The sequence below is a fragment of the Lampetra fluviatilis genome, chromosome 12 (genome assembly GCF_964198595.1).
Source record: "Lampetra fluviatilis chromosome 12, kcLamFluv1.1, whole genome shotgun sequence".
Classification (NCBI taxonomy): Eukaryota; Metazoa; Chordata; class Hyperoartia; order Petromyzontiformes; family Petromyzontidae; genus Lampetra; species Lampetra fluviatilis.
In genome coordinates this window covers 11,141,416-11,161,839 of record NC_136286.1, presented here as the reverse complement: position 1 = coordinate 11,161,839, position 20,424 = coordinate 11,141,416, and the positions used below count along the sequence as shown (strand labels likewise).

Below are 20,424 nucleotides of genomic sequence, written 5' to 3'. Positions count from 1 at the left end.
GGTGAATATAATCGATTGCTGATTTAGGTATGAGTTTAAATTGTACTTATAAATAGAGATACATACTATTTTATACTGGAGGAATCCGATGATCTATAAAGCTCTTTGTCAGAGTTACAAAAACACGATAGGAGTTTTAAGTATAGTAAAGGTAGGCAAATCACAGATGCAGGAACTGCATTGTGATGTGACTAAAAGAGCTTATAACAACTGCTATCCTCTTCTTGGTTCTTTCGGTAAAGTCACGTAGAAGGGAAGTAATAAAATAATAAAAATAAAACAATAACATAATTCTCACGACGTTTCGGCCACAACGCAAGCAGCCGTCCTCAGGTGAAACCAGGTCTGTCGAGAATTTTATGTTTTATTTTTATTATTTTATTACTTCCCTTCTACGTGACTTTACCGAAAGAACCAAGAAGATGAATCCCTGCAGTCACGAAAGCTTTAAATCGAAATTTAAACTGCTATCCTACCAATCTGGCTGTCGCCTCATGAAGTTAGCTGTAATTACTCGCGAAACGTCGTACTCAGATTGTAAATGTTGTGGCTTGGCTCTCCAACACACCGGTTAGTGCTGTACTAGTGACGAATTGGCACGTTCTGTTGAAGTGACAACCCTTACTAGTTGGCTGTGTCGGGTGGTGGGGGGTTTTAACGATACATTTATATATTTACGCGATCTCACCCCAAAAAATCCCCTCAAACATAAACTCTGTTTTCAATAGCAGTTCCCAGCCGAGAGAGCACTCGATTTGGCAAACCCATCGCTCCGCGCACGTGGTCCGTTCTCAGCCAATGGGAATCGTTTTTCGCACCACGGCTCTGAAGTTCCCCCCCCCCACAGCTCGCCGCTCCGCCCAATCGTGCACGCCGCCGATACGCGCGTCTCATTGGTCCTCCTCCGTGGGGGCGACGCCCCCTCGGGAAAAATCCGCTCTCCCGATTGGTCCGCCGTGGCTGGTGGCGGGAACGCGAAACGCTCAAGCGTGGGCTGTGAGGGGGTGACGTCACAACACAACAAAATCCCCGTCCGCGCGCGCCGTCTCCCCCCCCCTCCAGCGCCATGTAAGCCAATCGGCGAACTCCCCACTGCGTGATGACGTCATATACGCGCATCCTGTAGCCAATGAGCGTGACCGCGTAGGGACGGATGACGTCATGTGACGCGAGAGAGGGGGGGGGCTAAAAAAAAGTCCATTGGTGGACGGGGGGAGCGGAAACGAAGCCGAGACGCGTGGTGCGTACCCGTGTTTGTTGCTGCTGCTGCGCCGCTGTTGTGGGCTCTTTCATCGTTGATTTTAGCTGCGTTTTTGCCGACAGCAACCTGTGCATTGCGAGCCCGACTGCCGTGAAGTCGCGTCAAGCCCACCACGGGAGCAGTTCAGCGCTCGGCGTTGCAAGAAAAGTAGCTGAAAATATCGGTTAGTGGATGTCCCCCCTCCCTCCACCACCACCACTGTCCAGGTCGCTTCTTAAAGAGCCATGTAAGCTCGGCCGAGGCCCTTCTTACCTGGTCGAATGCGAAACAGTTTCGTTGGAATAGGTTTCATTCTCTTTTTTTAAAGGAATAATTGCATCCTCGTGGGACAAGGAGCCCGCCCGCCAGAGAGGATTTGCATTCGTCCACGCCTGCGGCGAATTGGCAAGTTCCAAGATTAGTAAACAAATCGCGCCAAATAAAAGTTAATGCGCAGGACTCCATAGCCGAAGCAACTTTTGGATATAATAATAATAGACACGTGGTTGTTAATGTTCAATGCGTTAACTACGATATTTAATAATGGCTCGTTGAAATAATTCCGCCAACTTGAATCGGCGGTTAAGTGGGCATTCTCGGTCAAGAGCTGATTAATTACCTCAGCGGTTAATTATTAGTGGGCCAATTAAGATGTTGGCAACACCTGAGGCTTGTTAAGCAACGTGCTCATTTAATTACAAATTCTGTGTATGACGTGAGTTGACCCGGGTTTTATTTGTATTCGCTTATTTGTATTTAAAAAAATGCAATTGTGTTTAATTTACTGTATTGTGTTTTTATTCTTTGGGTCACGTAAATAAAACATGCCAATTCGTTACTTGTACAGCACACTCTGTGTGTTGGAGAGTAAATACAAACTTAGTAATTGACTGAATAAATACAAACTCACTAATTGGCTGTGAGCCAATACAAACTTACTAAATGGCTGTGTCGGGTGGTGGCGGGTTTAACGACAGATTTACGCGATCTAAACCAAAAACATGTTATGGATGATATTGGTCGCGAAAGCCTACGTGTTAAAGTGTGTATTCATGTTTAACGATACGTGCGACTGATGAGTGAAGCTCTCTTCACCCTTCGCCCGGTTCACGCACAACAAATCCCAACATCTGTCAGGAACACGACCTTAAAAGGAACGCATCGGACAGGCGACGTTTCGGGCAATGGCCTTTTTCATTAATGTACGTTAAAGTCGCCGCTAAGGTTCATTGCGCGTTGGAAGGGGGGGGGGCTGAGGATTTAGGGGCCATCGGGTTTGTTAGAGCCCCCTGGGGGACAGGTGTTAATTTAACAAGACGATCCTAGATCGATTAGGAATGTTAAAGTCCTCTTAATATCGTTGGAGATTGTGTTATTTATTTAGGTAAGAGTGAGTGGCAAGCTCGACTGGCCACGATGTTTTATAGATATTTGCCTTTTGCTCATTTAATTATGGGTAACGTTATTTGTGATTGCGTTTTAAACATAAAATTGGCATCCTCGTTATAATTGGTGTGGCATGAGCAGATTGGAGATACAAAAACTAAATACACGTGCGGGTTTATTAATTAATTAACAAGACAAGATTCACTGGAAAGCCGAGGAAATCACGAGTGGTTGATTAATTAATTGGATGTTTGTGATAGGTTAATTAGGCTCGTCACACCGGAAGCTAATTAACATTGGAACTTCCATTTAACCCCAAAGCTAATTTTCCAGATGGGCCGTGCGAACTGTCTTTAACCTGCTCTGAAAGTTTCAGGTTCGTGTGCACTAATTTGTGTGAGAAAAAAATGTAACATTAAATGTTATTACAGTATTTGGTTTCACTTACGGGGTCGTTTATTTATTCCTAATACAGGACTGTGGTCTGTGTCGTTTACAACTCTGTTGGCCTACTGTTGGGCAAAGTCTTGGGGTCCACACAGTTTTCCCCAAGGGAGTTTTTTAAAAATATATATTGTTTTAAAATAACGTCATTCTGTAATCTTTATATTTTCCGAAAGTATCGTACATGTTATCAAATCGCTGTTTCGCCCGAATAACTACCGTTGTAATCAACGACTTGTTTTGGAAAATTAATCGGATCGCTAAAACGTAATTCTTGCAATGTAGTTTTAAGGAAAAACGCTCAACCCAATTACAAATTTAATCCAATTTATAGCCAGTTTTTAACGTGTGAAAAACTGAAAAAGTAATGTGTAAATAACAAATAAACGCCAGTGCGTTATGGAAAATGGATAATTATGAGCTTTGCAATGAAAGAAAACATGGAAAATTTAATTCTGAGAACTTGAAAATATTCACTGCATGGCTGCCCTGTGTAAATTACGACACGGCAGAAGAGTGGTGAAATCATATATATAATGAATGTACACTTTTAATTCATTCCAACCAGTCGACTATTAATGAAGCTGCTGTCAAAGTTCGTAAATACGAGCACACCAATGGCATTAGTGGGAAATTACTCCACTCGCACATTTAAAAATATGGCATTTTGGTTTCAAGTTAAAGAGTATAAAAGTGCAGACCAGTAATGATTTGCTCATGCCACCGCTGGTGCGATGGCCTCCACTCGAACGAGTTCTAGAGAGCCGTTCAGAGGGTATTTTGGCTTCTTTCGCACTTGCCAAACGTCTTGGAAGAGTGTGTATGGTTATTTTTCTTACCGCTTAATGGCAGCCCAGTGAAGAACTTGCTGTTGACGGTGAACAGAAAGATATACTCTTGCGTCGTTTTGATTTCCAGGACCATCAAACATCAGTCATGGACTCGAGTCCCCCCATTGAGGATCTCTTGAGCCAGGACACCATGCAACACATCTACAATGACATGTAAATTAAGGAGCATTTTCACGTTACATCTTAAGAGCTGAGTAATTATTACAGCCCTTTTTGCTGTCCACCGCATGGAATTTAATGATTTAATAGTTTACATAACGCGGGCTTGCAGAAGTGATAAAAAAAGTCCGTTGGTTAGTATTTACAGACCAGTAAGAGCTCTGTGTTGAATAATTGTACATTTTAACAATACAGTTGAAACATTTTATTCATAAACTTTTCTTGCGGTGATTTTGGCCAAGAGATTATATGATAGATTGCTTTCAGCTGATCTATGATGTTATATATGATTTGCGTTTAACACGAGTTGAGTTTATCTTTGCATTGCAGCACGAGTGGCAACTCAATGTTGAGCATCGACAATGTGGACCTTCGATTTGATGAGGCTCCTGGCAGCATGCTCCAGATCAACATGGAGGTGTTGCAGATGGAGAACAAGGTGGATGGCACTCTCTTGGTGAGTCACCACTGCATATTCAATGAAGAAACAGTACCCATTGCTACAACTTCTGTGCTGGGATATAGATCCAGCATCCATTATTTTGAAAATCCAGTGTTGCACCACAGTAGTAGCATCTGTAAAAGTATTATATAAAATGATGTTAGAAATACGTTTTCTGCCTGGGTTCCTGGGATGGGTTCCTGGGATGGGTTCCTGGCTGCTTACCCTCCCACGTGGGGCAGCGGTGATGTCACCGTGCACATCTGCGTGATGACACGCAAAGGCGTGGAGAGACACGGCTCTATAGAAGATTCAACGTTTTGCTGGCTGGCTGCCGGAGAGGGACTTAAGGTCATGTCCAAAGGATGTGCGGGGGCTGCAAGTCGGAATAAAAAAAAACTCTTAAAACATTGCATTTTAATGGGTTTCGTTTACTTTCGGAACAAGGGTATTATTGCAATTAGAAGTGTCGCATATTGTGTTATGTCATTGGCTTCATGTGCTTGTTGTTATTTACAGTATATTGCACATCTCTTGATTCCACTACCCCATGCAGAACCATTGTGAAGCGTTTTCCGATATCCCTGAAAACGTTTCTCAGCAACCCGTTTCAACTTTTCCAACCTATATGCAACAACAACAACAACAACCGGACTCTGGTATCGCACAGCAGCAATACAACGAACATCAATATTTTGGCGACGAGTCGTGGTGTGAGAACCAGGGCCTCTCGTGCATTGCTCCTATGGTGGCAAACTCCACAGCGGGATTTTGTCCAAGCACCGAGCCCATCCTGTGCGGACCCATGGTGTCCCCCTCACTACCTTCAGAAATGCCTGGCCAGTTGTATGGCTCAACCATTCCATCAAATACCGACTACAAGGGCCCTTTCAACTTTACGGTCAACTTCTCTCCATCCAGCACTGCCAAGTCTGCCACCTGGACTGTGAGTACCAAAGATAAGTTGCTGCTCATTGATAACTATGTAGTGTATCATGATGTGTTGTCATTGTCAACCTGTGACTGCTCACCAATGCTGGGCAAAAGGCCGCCCCAATATTCATCGATTTTTTTGCTTGGTTTTGACTGTTCAGTAGTGGCCTCCGAACTGTTTGATTTCATTGCACCGTCTATTCCACTGTTCTTCCTCTGCTTCTTTTGCCATCTCATCCATTGGTTCTGATGTGTTGTATCATTATATTCCCCCATGTGATATGTAATCTGCAAATGGATTTAGAATTGCTTTCAATTTAGTGCACAAGGCTGGAACTTATATGGTATTGACAGCTGGTTTTAATGGAATATTTTATTTGTACAATAACATGTTGCTGTTGGATTGGCCACTATTTTGTGATTACCATATTTAGTAATGAATAGGAAAGCAAGTTTATTTTTTACTGTTTTTGACTTTAGTTCTCAACAAAACTGAAGAAGCTATATTGCCAAATGTCCAAGATATGCCCTGCAGAGATACGGACTTCAACCCTGCCACCTCAAGGCACCATCATCAGAATCATGGCAATGTTTAAGAAATCGGAGCACATTTCTGAAGTTGTACGTCGTTGTCCTACTCACCAGCAGAGCCCAGAGTTGAATCACGGTTAGTGGGCATCACTTGCATCTTTGTTCACAGAGCTATCTATATATATTTGCATTTCAAATAGGTTGGTGTCTATATTTTAGCATTTGTGTTTGTGTGTGCGTGCGCAGGAAGTATTGCCCCTGTTACTCACCTGATCCGTGTGGAGGGTAATCGCAATGTTCGCTATGAAGAACATCCGGTGACGGGCCGCCAGAGCGTAGTGATGCTTTTTGAATTCCCACAGGTGTGGCTTAGTCGCTGGTGCCTTATAATCATATGTTTCCAGACATTTCTTTGCATATCTAGCTGTAGCTGTTAATTTGATATTAAAAGGATGGAGGCTGTAAATGTTACCACTTTAAAGACTTAAAAATAAATGTAAAAACATTTTTTACCTGAAATTTCACCTGCATATTAATGGGTGTGTGGTGGGTCTTTCCCTTGATGGTGTAGGTGGGAACAGATTTTACCAAGGTCATGTTCTGCTTCATGTGTAACACAAGCTGCCTTGGGAGTATGAACCGTCGGCCCATCTACACTATCTTGACGATGGAGACCCTCAAGTACGTGGCAGCCCATGCTGAGCTCATTATCAACCATCAGGCCACACAAAATATTGGGGGGGGGGGGGGGGGGGGGGTGCATTGGCTTTTTGTATTATATTTTATGAGCTCTTATAAGGGGAGATTCTTTGTTTGTTTGTATCAGTACACTAGGCTTGCCCAAGACTTATTGTTAGAGCTATGGTGTTAACAGGTTTCCAAATGTCAGGAGGCACGTATCAAAAGGGTCCAAGGCAGTCGTCTTTTTACAAAAACTTTTGCCTATAGGTTGCAGGTGCTTGTGTCAGTTACTTTTAGAAAACCATTAACTGATTTTGCTGTTTAAAGACAATGACGATTAATAAAAGTGGACTTGGGTAGGACATGCCATTAGCAGAGATTAAGGCGTGTGTTCGAGCCTAATGACAGTGGGAGTCAGGAGGAAAACACTTCGTAGGTGAGTGATGAGATCAGCTCGTGTGCAGGAGTTAAATGGATAGTTGCATCGTAGGATGATGCAGTAATTGTTGAAGGCTTGGAGAGACCATACTGTAGTGGATGGGTCATGGCTCTGATGATGACAGTTGCTGTGAGAGTTGTATTTTACCTAGTTACAATGCCATTGGTCAGTCTAGTTAATGGGTGGCACAGATGCTAATGGAACAGCAATGCAATTTTGAGGGTGTGGAATTTAGCCTGTATGTACAAAACTTGAGAACCCTAGCTACATAAAATGTCTGCTGCCAATTTTATAGGGCTGAACATTGAAAATGTCTGATAAGTATACAATTATTGCGATTACCATTTCTCTATAGTCGTGGTTGAAGAGACATTCTAATGTTTTTAAACTATTTTATGTTTTCCTGTAATTTCTTGAAATTCTCTTCTGGCTGGTTAAGTAAAAACATGCCTTACAATGGCTGCCCATTAAACAAATGTAATGCATTTGTTTTCTGGGCATTTGTTTTAGTGGCCAGGTACTGGGCCGATTCTGCTGTGAGACCCGAGTGTGTGCTTCGCCGGGGAGAGATAAAAAAATGGACGAGCAGCGCATGCAGAAGGACGATCAGGAGCGGCAACAGCAGCAGCCTCCTTCACCCACCACACAGAATTCACCCACCACGCAGAATGCACCTCAGTCTGTGCAACAGTATCCTACCTTGGCAGAGGCAGAAACCCAGACTTCTCAGCCGACCAATCAGCCTCCACAGGCTCAGCCAGTTGAGCACACCCCACAAGTGCCTAAGTCGTCTTCTGGCAGCAGTCAGCCACCGAGTGGAGAGCCGACTTCTGATACAAGCTCCCAAGGTGATCACTTGACTGTCCCTTTTTCACACACACATGCTGTCTAGCTATTAAGACACATTTGAGGTTTTTGTAAATTATATAATTTCAATGTATTAATCTGAAAGAAATTGTCTCTGCGTGTACTCTCCTTACCCGTCCGCTTTTTGCCAATTAACCAAATTCTCAGGCTGCAAGAAAGTGGTACATGATATGCTGATGATTTCAAGCAATGGTGGAAACAAGCGGCCATCCGATCAAGAAGACATATTTCCCCTCCTGGTAGTTACATACTTTCGTTTAAATTCCTCGCAATCACATTTCACAATAAGCATTTTATGTTTTAAAGAATTTGCTCTGCGGTCTGTATGCAGGTGCAAGGGAGAGAAAATTTTGAAATATTAAAGAAAATCAAGGAAAGCCTGGAGCTGATGCGAATGCTGCCCAAGGATACTGTCAATGTGTTGCGCAACCTGCAGCAAAAACGGTACGTTAACAGCGAAATAGACAATCGCTGCTCGTGCGAGAGAAGTTTCCCGATTGCTATTGTAATTAAATGGTAGCAACAGGCTAGATAGTCGAGTTAACATGATTTTACCTCTGAGTGTAATTCACTAATTCTTTCATCTGACAATGCTGTGGGGCACAATACACATACACGGCCCTTTTGTCAACCTGCTGCTGGATGGGGGGGGGGGGTCTTTCCCACACCATTGTTATTTCGACACAAGCTAAGGTAACATTCCATTGATATGGATTTCACAAACTTTCAGCTCTAATCAGACTGTAAATGAAATTTAATGTGAACATCTTCACCGAAAAAATGCACACTCACTAATAGATTTGTTGACATGACTTCGATGGGTGAGCAAATGGTGTGCCTCAACGGACAAAGATCATGAAATAACATTAACAGACCAATAGCATTCGTAAAACAGACACATAAACATTGAGATAAAACATATCACACAAAGTAAAACTAAGCAACCAAGTCAGCACCTCCGATTAGCACGATTTGCTACGTACAGTACGAAAGAAGTTCTACATACAACATAAAACAATTCAGTAGGCATGCATAGAGATTGAAATGGACAGTCGACAGAAACCCAAATAAAACCATGATATAGCTGGACGAACAAATGGGCATCCTGACAGTTCCAAATTAAGCACAACACATGCACATCAATACACACAACTCCCCCCTCTTAGTTAATTGGCTGACCCCGGGTGCCCCCTCCAAGTGAGTAATTAAACTAAAGTTTAGTGCACCTGCAGATTCTCATTGTCGCGATGAGGCCTGGGGAACACACACTGATCGAAAGGAGAAAGACTGATGCGATTGTGGCAATTTCACATATCCGTGTTGGCATCAAGTTCATCCGTTGTGGCATATCACTTGAGAAAGTGGCAAGCGTACACATACACATCATAAATCTACTGCTGGATGTAGTGCCACGAAGATCGAGCGGGCTCGAAAGTGTTCCGTAGAATGAGTGAGGTTGAAGCACTGATTTAGCTGCAGGCGATTTCAAAGAGTGGGATGTACTTAACTATAGGTGAATCATGTTTTCTCCTGGAAGAATAATTTTAAATCATTCACAGAGAATGTTATGTATTATTACAACCAAATACATTTCACAACGGTTTATTAAATCTGACATCCTGCACCGAAATTTTAATTTGAAGCTGCTATTTGTTTGCCTGTTGACTGTTCTACTTTCAAACAGCCATTATTCAATTCATGTTTATGGTGATGCAAATCTGTCTTGATTTTAAAATCTGCTACCCCATTATACACTGCACAACTGCATAATGGAATCTGACATGTTACATACAAATCTGAATATGAAGGTACTATTGGTTTCCCAGTGACACTTGCTCACCTACTTTCAAGCCGTCATTGCCATCCGGTTAGAGCAATGCAGTGCGAAGTCTGTTCCAATTGACGTGATTGACAAACGGCTTCCTATTGGATGCACTAAAGTGCTGTTTTTTTATTTTGGATTCGAAATGTTGGAAAGGCAATACTTGTTTGCAAGATCACCTCGGGCAAGAGAAACATTTTTTATTGTGTTAATATGTTCCTCTGACGTACTATATGGGAGATGCTGAGCATGACAGATGCATGGACACTGAACTTTCTATATAATTCCCCACTGGTATGTGTGAGTTGGTAAAGGGGTGAAGCATAAACATATACAGTATGGATATTTTTGCATGGCTACCTGTGGGCAATGTAGCCCCACAATAGCCTATAACCTGTGTTTTATATAGGATGGTCACCCACGCTGAATCCAACTTAGCTTATGAGATCAGATGCATTGCAGTTGATGTTGTGATAAGCATGTGGGGCATTATCAGAGTTTAACTCATTTGAATGTGGATTATATCTTAATATTTTAACTTTAATCACATGTCCATCTTATGATGCAAATCCAAAATATCTAAAAATTATTTCCAACTTCAAAAATTATGCAATATATCAATATTCAGTATCTAGGTAATATAAATAACTCCCATGTTGGTTATGAATACTGTGCAGTCGTTCATTGACCATCCAGGTTGTGCAATGAGAAAATATGCAGTTGTCATGTGCATCAACCACTTTTTTTCTTTTTTTTCTTTCTCCCTCCCAGATACATGATGGAATTGCGTGGAAGGCCGGCAAGCCTCAGCCGACACGGAAGCGAGTGTTCACAGGAAGTCTTGAACGGCAGCCAAGGATCCTCCAGCGCCGGCGTTGGTTCCTCATCAGGTATCACAAGCTCTCCTCTGCTTGGTGCAGCACATTTCTCTGCACGGAACATGGCATGTGGCAGAATTCAAAGACGTAACACAATTTGCCACAAAGTGATATGCAGTCCTTGGCACTTTTTGCCGTTGGTTTTGTTTTTCGGTGTGCTCACAGCTACTCCTCTTGACACCTTTTTTCTTTCGAAGCAGATTTTATTAGACTTGTCACATAATTTATGAATAGGGGAGGAATCGTTTTTTGTTACGTTATTGAAGACAAGCATGTTGCAATTAAGTGTTGTCACGACAAAATATGTTAGTATATGAAAATGACAATTGTACGCTTTTTCTAAATTAAAATATTGCTTATTTGTAATCTTTAATTGTATATTTGAAATCCTCAACTTTATTAAATTTGGGTATGTTGATAAAAACACATTGCCCCGTGACAATTTCTGATACTTTGCCAACCTTCTTGGTTCTTTCGGTAAAGTCACGTAGAAGGGAAGTAATAAAATAATAAAAATAAAACATAATAAAACAATTCTCACGACGTTTCGGCCACAACGCAAGCAGCCGTCCTCAGGCGAAGAATGAAACACCACCAAGCTTGGAGCGTATATTTAAGCTGGGTTAGAGGGGGGGAGGTGGGAAGAAGAGCGCCTAAACAAAATAAGTTGCATATCAAGAGGAATTCAGCATATGGAAAATGCGTAGGAGGTGGGCGGGGGGGTTCCAAATCAATACTATGCCCGTGCATTATGCAGGATTAGCAGCATCAAAGGGGGGGGGAGGGTAGCATTAACAAAGGAAAGGAATGTTAATAGTATGTAGCTGCAGTTACTAAACAACCACGTAAAAAACTAAAGTATAAACTGCATAACAAACTAAAGTATAAACTACATAGCATCATCAGTATACTTACTATACTCTACAATAAGCTGAGTTACTAACAGTAAGTAATACATAAAAAATTCTACGTTGTAAAAATTATATAATATGCTTCCATCTAAACTTTATTCTCTTACATCACACGCGTCTATACCGTACTATATACTGCCATAGGCAAACCCAACATTAAATTACATACTGTATTGCTATAAACCACCCTATACCTTATACATTTTAATATAACACTATGTGTTATTCTACCCACCCTAATGTGTATCAAAATGGTTTATTACGTCCTTCCAGTGATTGCTAAGCCAGAATCCATCTTCTCGGTTAAAATTGTCTCTGTGTTTGTATATGTGGATCGCCTCATAAACGAATCTCTCATGATAGCCAGATGGCTTGCAGAGAACCTCTGTCTTGGAGAAGTCAATGTCATGTGAGCCCACTGAGTTGTAACAGTGATCTGCCACGGCTGAGGTGTTTGTCCTACCGTGTTTCAGGTCAGCTTTATGTTCACGGATGCGGTCCGAGACATGTCGTTTGGTTTCCCCAATGTAACTGCTACCACAGAGGCAACTTAGTTTGTAGACACCAGGGTACTGTATGTCTGGAACCACATCTTTTACAGACGGTACCAGATCACAGATTTTATGTACTGTGTTGAATCGGACCTGGATCTTGTGTTTAATCAGGATTTTGGAGATCTTTTTTGTGACCCCAGCAATGTAGGGTAAGGTGATGGTCTTGAAAGGCTCCTCAACAGGATCCTTCTTGATGGTTGGAGTGATGGCTTTGCGGATTGTGTAGTCGGAGTAACCATTAGCCTTAAGAGCTTGGCGTACGTGTTTGAGTTCACTGGAAATGTGTTCATGGTCGGAGATGCATTGGGCTCTATGATATAGAGTCTTGATGAGGGAATTCTTCTGGGATGGATGGTGGTGGGAATCCGGTTTTAGATTAGCATCCGTGTGGGTGGCTTTCCTGTAGACAGAGTGGCTCATTGAACCATCAGGTCTCCTTTTGATTAGGACTTCCATGGTGAATCTGATGGCTGGGTGTATGGAATTGATGTGGTCGAGAAATTGGTCTAGAGCAGGCCGGCCATGTGGCCAGATGACAAAAGTGTCGTCTACGTACCTCTTCCATAAGGTCGGGCGTAGAGTGGCAGTCTGGATGGCGTCCGTCTCAAATTTCTCCATGAAGATGTTGGCTACAACCGGAGATAGGGGGGAGCCCATTGGGGTGCCCTCAATTTGCTTGTAGAAGGTTCCATTTCAGGTGAAGTATGTATTGGTTAAGCAGTGTCTCACCAGGGGGGGTACCCCAGCATTCAGTCCTTGATGAACCAAGTCTTCAATGATTGCGATGGTGTCAGGCACAGGCACCTTGGTGAACAAGGAAACCACATCAAAACTGACAAGCAGGTCGTCTGGGGACAGGGCAATCCCCTTGATTGTCGATACCAGGTCAGTAGAGTTTAGTACTGCAGAGGTGGTTTTTCCAGTGAAAGGCCGTAGGATTTCGGACAAAAAACGAGCCAGTTTGTAAGTGGGGGAGTTGATAGTAGAGACAATGGGACGAAGAGGTGTATCTTCTTTATGTATCTTTGGCAAGCCGTACAATCTTGGTGGCCTGGCTGCAGAAGGTTTCAACGAGAACTGTTTGGTCTGATCAATTAATGCGGTTGAAGCAGAAATGATGTTGTTGGTTTTGGAGACGAGGTTGTTGGTGGGGTCTCTTTTTATTTTTGTATAGCTGCCATCGTTGAGTAGTTCTTGAATTTTGTTGTTGTATTCTATTTTGTCCATGATGACAGTGGCATTGCCTTTGTCGGCTGAGAGGATGACAATGTCATCCCTCTTTTTTAATTGAGCTAATTCAAAACGCTCATCTTTGCTGATGTTGCTAGCTGGCATCTTAGCGTTTTTGAGGGTTACAAGATCCAGGTCCGATTTAACACAGTACATAAAATCCGTGATCTGGTACCGTCTGTAAAAGATGTGGTTCCAGACATACAGTACCCTGGTGTCTGGAAGTCGAAAACGATGGCAAGCTACCCTTTTTGGATGTCCTAATCAAAAGGAGACCTGATGGTTCAATGAGCCACTCTGTCTACAGGAAAGCTACCCACACGGATGCTTATCTAAAACCGGATTCCCACCACCATCCATCCCAGAAGAATTCCCTCATCAAGACTATATCATAGAGCCCAATGCATCTCCGACCATGAACACATTTCCAGTGAACTCAAACACGTACGCCAAGCTCTTAAGGCTAATGGTTACTCCGACTACACAATCCGCAAAGCCATCACTCCAACCATCAAGAAGGATCCTGTTGAGGAGCCTTTCAAGACCATCACCTTACCCTACATTGCTGGGGTCACAAAAAAGATCTCCAAAATCCTGATTAAACACAAGATCCAGGTCCGATTCAACACAGTACATAAAATCCGTGATCTGGTACTGTCTGTAAAAGATGTGGTTCCAGACATACAGTACCCTGGTGTCTACAAACTAAGTTGCCTCTGTGGTAGCAGTTACATTGGGGAAACCAAACGACATGTCTCGGACCGCATCCGTGAACATAAAGCTGACCTGAAACACGGTAGGACAAACACCTCAGCCGTGGCAGATCACTGTTACAACTCAGTGGGCTCACATGACATTGACTTCTCCAAGACAGAGGTTCTCTGCAAGCCATCTGGCTATCATGAGAGATTCGTTCATGAGGCGATCCACATATACAAACACAGAGACAATTTTAACCGATAAGATGGATTCTGGCTTAGCAATCACTGGAAGGACGTAATAAACAATTTTGATACACATTAGGGTGGGTAGAATAACACATAGTGTTATATTAAAATGTATAAGGTATAGGGTGGTTTATAGCAATACAGTATGTAATTTAATGTTGGGTTTGCCTATGGCAGTATATAGTACGGTATAGACGCGTGTGATGTAAGAGAATAAAGTTTAGATGGAAGCATATTATATAATTTTTTACAACGTAGAATTTTTTATGTATTACTTACTGTTAGTAACTCAGCTTATTGTAGAGTATAGTAAGTATACTGATGATGCTATGTAGTTTATACTTTAGTTTGTTATGCAGTTTATACTTTAGTTTTTTACGTGGTTGTTTAGTAACTGCAGCTACATACTATTAACATTCCTTTCCTTTGTTAATGCTACCCCCCTCCCCCCCCCCTTTGATGCTGCTAATCCTGCATAATGCACGGGCATAGTATTGATTTGGAACCCCCCCCGCCCACCTCCTACGCATTTTCCATATGCTGAATTCCTCTTGATATGCAAATTATTTTGTTTAGGCGCTCTTCTTCCCACCTCCCCCCCTCTAACCCAGCTTAAATATACGCTCCAAGCTTGGTGGTGTTTCATTGTTCGCCTGAGGACGGCTGCTTGCGTTGTGGCCGAAACGTCGTGAGAATTGTTTTATTATGTTTTATTTTTATTATTTTATTACTTCCCTTCTACGTGACTTTACCGAAAGAACCAAGAAGATGAATCCCTGCAGTCACGAAAGCTTTAAATCGAAACTTTGCCAACCGTGGAGCAGATGCTATGATAAGGCTTGCATGCAATGTCTCCGACCGAGAGTGTGCGCCTGAGAGATGGTAAAGGCCTTGATGAACAAGGGCACTTTTGTGACATTTTTCATCAATGATTACCACACCGTTTTAAAAAATAAATATATTTTCTCCCAAATTTTGACAAACTATTGCTGCTCCGAAGTGTCCCGAAATTGGAAGCCAAAGAAGTTGTCATAGGTAATCAGAGTAATATACATTCCATAAAGTTCACTCATGGCCTTAAGGCCTTGTGGCCTGTGGAGATTGTTGGCAACTATTTTACTCGGCTAGATTTCTCAATCGTGTTTTTTTAATCTTTTAGGACAACGGTGGCATCCACTTAGAACTTGGTAAATAGGACAAAGAGCCTCCATAAATATTCTGTATACAATTACTTGACTGGTCAATAATATGCTGATGAGACTTGAGAGAAATGTCTAAAGCCAATTGGGTGACATTTTAAGGCCATTTATTTCCAAATAAAACTGCAGCATTGAATCTATTGCGGTTTTGCAATAGCATTTTGATTATTCAATATCTATGTAGTATGGTATTGTCTATGTTTAACTTCTTTTTTGCACCATACGTAGCCTACCGTGCTAATCGGAGGTGTGGGGGGAAGGATAACAAAATACAAAAGAGCGGTTGTGAAAAAAATAGTTTTCAATCTCGTTTTAAAAGTGTACGTGGCTTCAGTGGCTTCCTAATATCGGAAGGAAGAGTGTTCTAGACAACCGCAGAAGCGCATCTGAACACACCCGATGCAGTAACCATCTTTGTTTGATGGTGAGCCAAAAGCTGCTGCGAGGTTGACCGGAGTTCGCTTGCTAGTTTATGCTCCTTGACGAGATCGGCAAGGTTTGCAATAATTCAATATTACGCGTATATGTGTTGAGGTGTAAATGGTTATATTGCGAATGCTCATCCACTGTTTGCAAGGCGTTGCACAAAATGGTCTGACGGCGGTGGAAGCGAATGGATCCAATGATCCCCCACGGTCACCTGACGGCGACAGCCCACCGGCCTGGCCTGAAACCCTGCCGGACAGCAGCAAGCCTCAGAATACTATTTCCAAGTAATTGGCGTTTAGGAGCATCATCGTCGCCACCTTTAAACATCGTCATCATTCACACTCTTAAAAAATTACAAATAAATGAAAGGGATTCAATGCTGAAATAACCTTTTCTACTGTTGCTTCTGCACGCTCCATTCTATTTCATGATGTATAACTGCTTTATTTCAATGGCTTATCCTTGACGTATTCTATACTACAACATCTTCCCTAGTCACTGGGTAGGTGGGTCGGTATCGGCCTCGGATATCCATGAAGCCCCACTCGAGTATTCTCATGAGCTGCGAGTGTGGCTGTCTTCAGCCGGAAAGCTATCGCAGCATAGATAACTTTTCTGATGAGCACTCTACGCTGCATTAGATATTTTTTAGTTGACTTGCATTGTTTTATAACACTCCTTTATATACGAGTCTGGGTTCTTCAAGTGTTTAGTTTTATCTGTGTATACTCGACTACAATACTTAAGTCGGTGGGTGAATTAAAACAAAGCATAGTTCGTAATGCGGTTTGGGCTGATTTTTGCACTTGGATTTCCAATAAAAAATGTCATTATTTTCCATAGGGATATACAGTACAAACAATGTAAGTGTTACTTTACATGTTATTTCTAATATAAATGTTTATGGAGTAAAAATGTGCAAGTTAATGTAATTCAGCCATACAAAGTACATTTTCGTGCTTCTTGTATTTGGTATTAACATTTTGGAGCCTTGTTTTTTTTTGTCTCAAGCTTCCTGAAACAAATGGACTGCTTTGAGTTTTTGGAGAATTTCACTTCACGTGGATTGTTAAGTCTCCAACAGCTGAAGAACTTTACTCTACAGGTAAGTTCCTTTGGGCGCTTCCATGCAAACTACGTATTTTTTTTTACGTATACAGGATTGGGATTTATTTTTAAGTTGTGAAGGTTTTTCTGCAACATAAAAATGCACCTGCGTGAGTGCACAAAGAAGCATGGAGAATATGGAAGGTTGGATTTACACTTGAAAAGAGTTAATACGTGAATACCGAAACAAACATAAGAAACATTGACAACTGCAAAAAGTAAATGGGCTTGGGCAGGGCACATTACTGGACAGGATTGTGGCTGGGAAACAAGACCGGTGTTGGAATGGCATCCAAAGTAGAGCACACATCACCAAGAGGATGACCACCACAGAGATTAGAGTTATGAGATTAGTTAAATGTGTAGTTGATAGATGGATGGTCACATAGCGAGAGTGAGGAGGCTGAGGAGTCCTGATCCAGTAGTGGGTAAAAAAAACACATTCCTGCGGAGGGAGCTGGTAGAAACGTTGGGTTGCTCGGTCAATGGCCAGGGTCAACGGCGGCGGGGTGTATTCCGCAAATATGGCCGACTGTGAGGGCGGGCACAAGCCGGCGTGAGTAGCTTAAACGTTGAGTTTTATAAGGGCACCACGGGGTGACCAGCCCCTCCCCATCTAGCCCCACCCCTCCCACCCCCCACCCTCCCCACCCAGCCCCTCCCCTCCCCACCCAGCCCCTCCCCTCCCCACCTTCCCCTCCCCACCCAGCCCCTTCCCACCCTCCCCACCCAGCCCCTCCCCTCTCCACCCAGCCCCACCCCTCCCATTTTTGGATGCACGACGGACGGACACAATAATCCCCTGTGGGCTGGTGGAACCAAGTGGTTCTTACCAGTAATATTGACTGATTTTGTACATTAATTACTCTGAGGAGTGTTTAAAATACACGTTATCAGAAATTTGAAGAATGTATCGCTGAACAAAATTTGGTGTATATGCATATTTTCTGTATTTCGCTGGATTTTAGGACTTGGATAAACTAGGAGTCCCAGAAGCCAAAAGGCAACTGCTACTGAGTGGAATTCAGGAGCATCATGTGTCGAACACGATCTTCAGCAAGACAACACTGAAGCGCTCGCCTAGTGAAGAGACCGTCCACCTGAGCCCCGAGGACGATGATAATGGCATAGACACCAAGGATGGCATCCGTGCCAAAGTTTTCCCAACCCTGCAGGCCTCTGGCAGTAATCTGTCCTCTGTCAGCAATCATTCTCACAATAGTGGCATTCCCAAATATATTTTTCGAGTGCATGCTCGCCAAACCATTTATCTGCCTCGTTCTGGCAGCTGGGGAGGCAGTAGCAGCCTGGAGGTGCCCAGGAGCAAGATGCGAAAATTGTCTTCATGCTCTGACACCGAAGAGGAAGAGAGGCTGGAGTAAGAAGAGGAGGGGGGAGCGATAGATGGATGATGGTGGGAGGTTGTGTGGACCATGGGATGCACTTTCTATGAAAAGCCCTTGGGGTAAATAAGCTGGTGTCGTTCCACTCTGGGTTTCAATAACTTTCTTTGAGCTTGCTTGCATAGTTTTTTTTACATAATGCAGTCAATAACAGATACAGCAGCGTCTTGGCTTCACTACCCAAGGGAGGAACTTGTCTCTTCCAAGAATGAAGTGAATGACTTACCAGTTTTGTTCCTTCATGCCATTTAAGTCATTTCGAATTTACATATACAAAACGTTTTGTTTCCATGCAGAGGAGATAGCCATGTTCAGAGCAATGTGCTTTTTTGTTGTGTTGCATTTGCTCTGTTCAAAGATCGTTTCAAATCTGCATCTTTTGGAAGGATGAATACTAAGTGGCAAGGTTTTTGCATAATCAGATTTTCTCATACTCCAGGAGATTGTTGTATGGGACCTGTATGCTATAACCTACTTCATAAAAACCAAAAAAATTCCAAAATAAAGTTGATTTGTGACATGTTCCATTCTGCAATGTTTTATAGACTTAGTTTGGTGCTGGTAGCAGATGTATAGAAAAAAACACATTTTCTACATTTAGTGTTTATGGAACTGTCTTAAGCGTATATATGCAGTGGTTTTTTTACAGGTAGGAACAACAGTTCTACACTGCCCACCAGGGAGTATTTGTCTGTCGTGCATAGCCCCTCCAAAACATGTACGCTCGCGGATTGGTTGAAGGCGTCACGTGACGGCGAGCTTTGTCGTGCACGAATGCGCTGTCCAACTAAGTTCCTACCTGGCCACTCCGAAGGAATGTGTTTATTTGCTATGGATTCAGAAACCCGAGTTTGAGGGTGATATCCGAACTGCTGATTCTTGGGCGCTGACCACTGGTGAAGTACCCGTATGGTCACTGCCTTCATCTTGGAGTGCATTACTACCCAAGGGAGGAACACTTGTCTCTTCCAAGAATGAAGTGAATGACTTATCAGTTTTGTTCCTACATGCCATTTAAGTCATCTCGAGTTTAACTATACAACACGTTTTGTTTCCATGCAGAGGAGATAGCCATGTTCAGAGCAATGCGCTTTTTTGTTGTGTTGCATTTGCTCTGTTCAAAGATCGTTTCAAATCTGCATCTTTTGGAAGGATGGGTTTTTGCATAATCAGATTTTCTCATACTCCAGGAGATTGTTGTATGGGGCCTGTATGCTATAACCTACTTCATAAAAACCAAAAAAATGCCAAAATAAAGTTGATTTGTGACATGTTCCATTCTGCAAAGTTTTATAGACTTAGTTTGGTGCTGGTAGCAGATGTATAGAAAAAAAACACATTTTCTACATTTAGTGTTTATGGAACTGTCTTAAGCGTATATATGCAGTGGTTTTTTTACAGGTAGGAACAACAGTTAAACTGCCCACCAGGGAGTATTTGTGCATCGCCCCTCCAAAACATGTACGCCACCGGATTGGTTGAAGTGCGTCACGTGACCGCGAGCTTTCTGTCGTGTACGAATGCGCTGTCCAAGTTCCTACCTGGCCACTCCGAAAGAACGTGTTTGTGCTATGGATTCAGAAACCCGAGTTTGAGGGTGATGTCCGAACTGCTGATTCTTTGGGCGCTGACCACTGGTGAAGTACCCGTCTGGTCACTGCCTTCATCTTGGAGTGGATTAAAAAAGGGCTGTTGATATTCTTGAGCTTTGATTAAAAGCCAAAACCTTTAAAGTACAATTTCAGGAATTGTTTTTCTAGATAAACCACTTGGAAAAAATGTATCCAATGTTTGAGTTTGCATACGGAGCCCAAAACCACCTGTACGTTTTGCAATGTTCTTTATATATTTTAACAATCACTGCCTTTCATGTAAACTGGTATCAGGTACATAAAGCGCATGAGACCGTTCAATTCGAATGCGCAGTACCCTGGAATAGCTACAGTATTGATTTGTATAAACAAGTTTTGA

At 42.5% G+C, this 20,424-nt stretch overlaps 1 protein-coding gene across 1 annotated transcript; it reads left to right on the top strand.

Moving 5' to 3' along the window:
• The first annotated feature begins 1,209 nt into the window (after positions 1-1,209).
• On the top strand, positions 1,210-20,300 carry LOC144935173 (tumor protein 63-like). Its single transcript, XM_078861637.1, has 15 exons — positions 1,210-1,240; positions 1,324-1,424; positions 3,989-4,074; positions 4,411-4,537; positions 5,079-5,468; positions 5,936-6,122; positions 6,233-6,348; positions 6,558-6,667; positions 7,617-7,954; positions 8,121-8,212; positions 8,305-8,417; positions 10,567-10,685; positions 16,092-16,227; positions 16,955-17,048; positions 18,019-20,300. The coding sequence occupies exons 3-15, from the start codon at positions 4,007-4,009 to the stop codon at positions 18,430-18,432; spliced, it is 2,304 nt and encodes a 767-aa protein (XP_078717763.1). The 5' UTR covers positions 1,210-1,240; positions 1,324-1,424; positions 3,989-4,006; the 3' UTR covers positions 18,433-20,300.
• The last annotated feature ends 124 nt before the right edge of the window (positions 20,301-20,424 follow it).

Excerpts from the sequence above, each read along its gene's own strand:
- LOC144935173 (XM_078861637.1), top strand. The coding sequence starts at position 4,007 with ATGGACTCGAGTCCCCCCATTGAGGATCTCTTGAGCCAGGACACCATG. Across the intron at positions 8,418-10,566 it reads CGCAACCTGCAGCAAAAACG|ATACATGATGGAATTGCGTG; the intron begins GTACGTTAACAG and ends TCTCCCTCCCAG. Across the intron at positions 16,228-16,954 it reads CCTCAGAATACTATTTCCAA|CTTCCTGAAACAAATGGACT; the intron begins GTAATTGGCGTT and ends TTTTGTCTCAAG.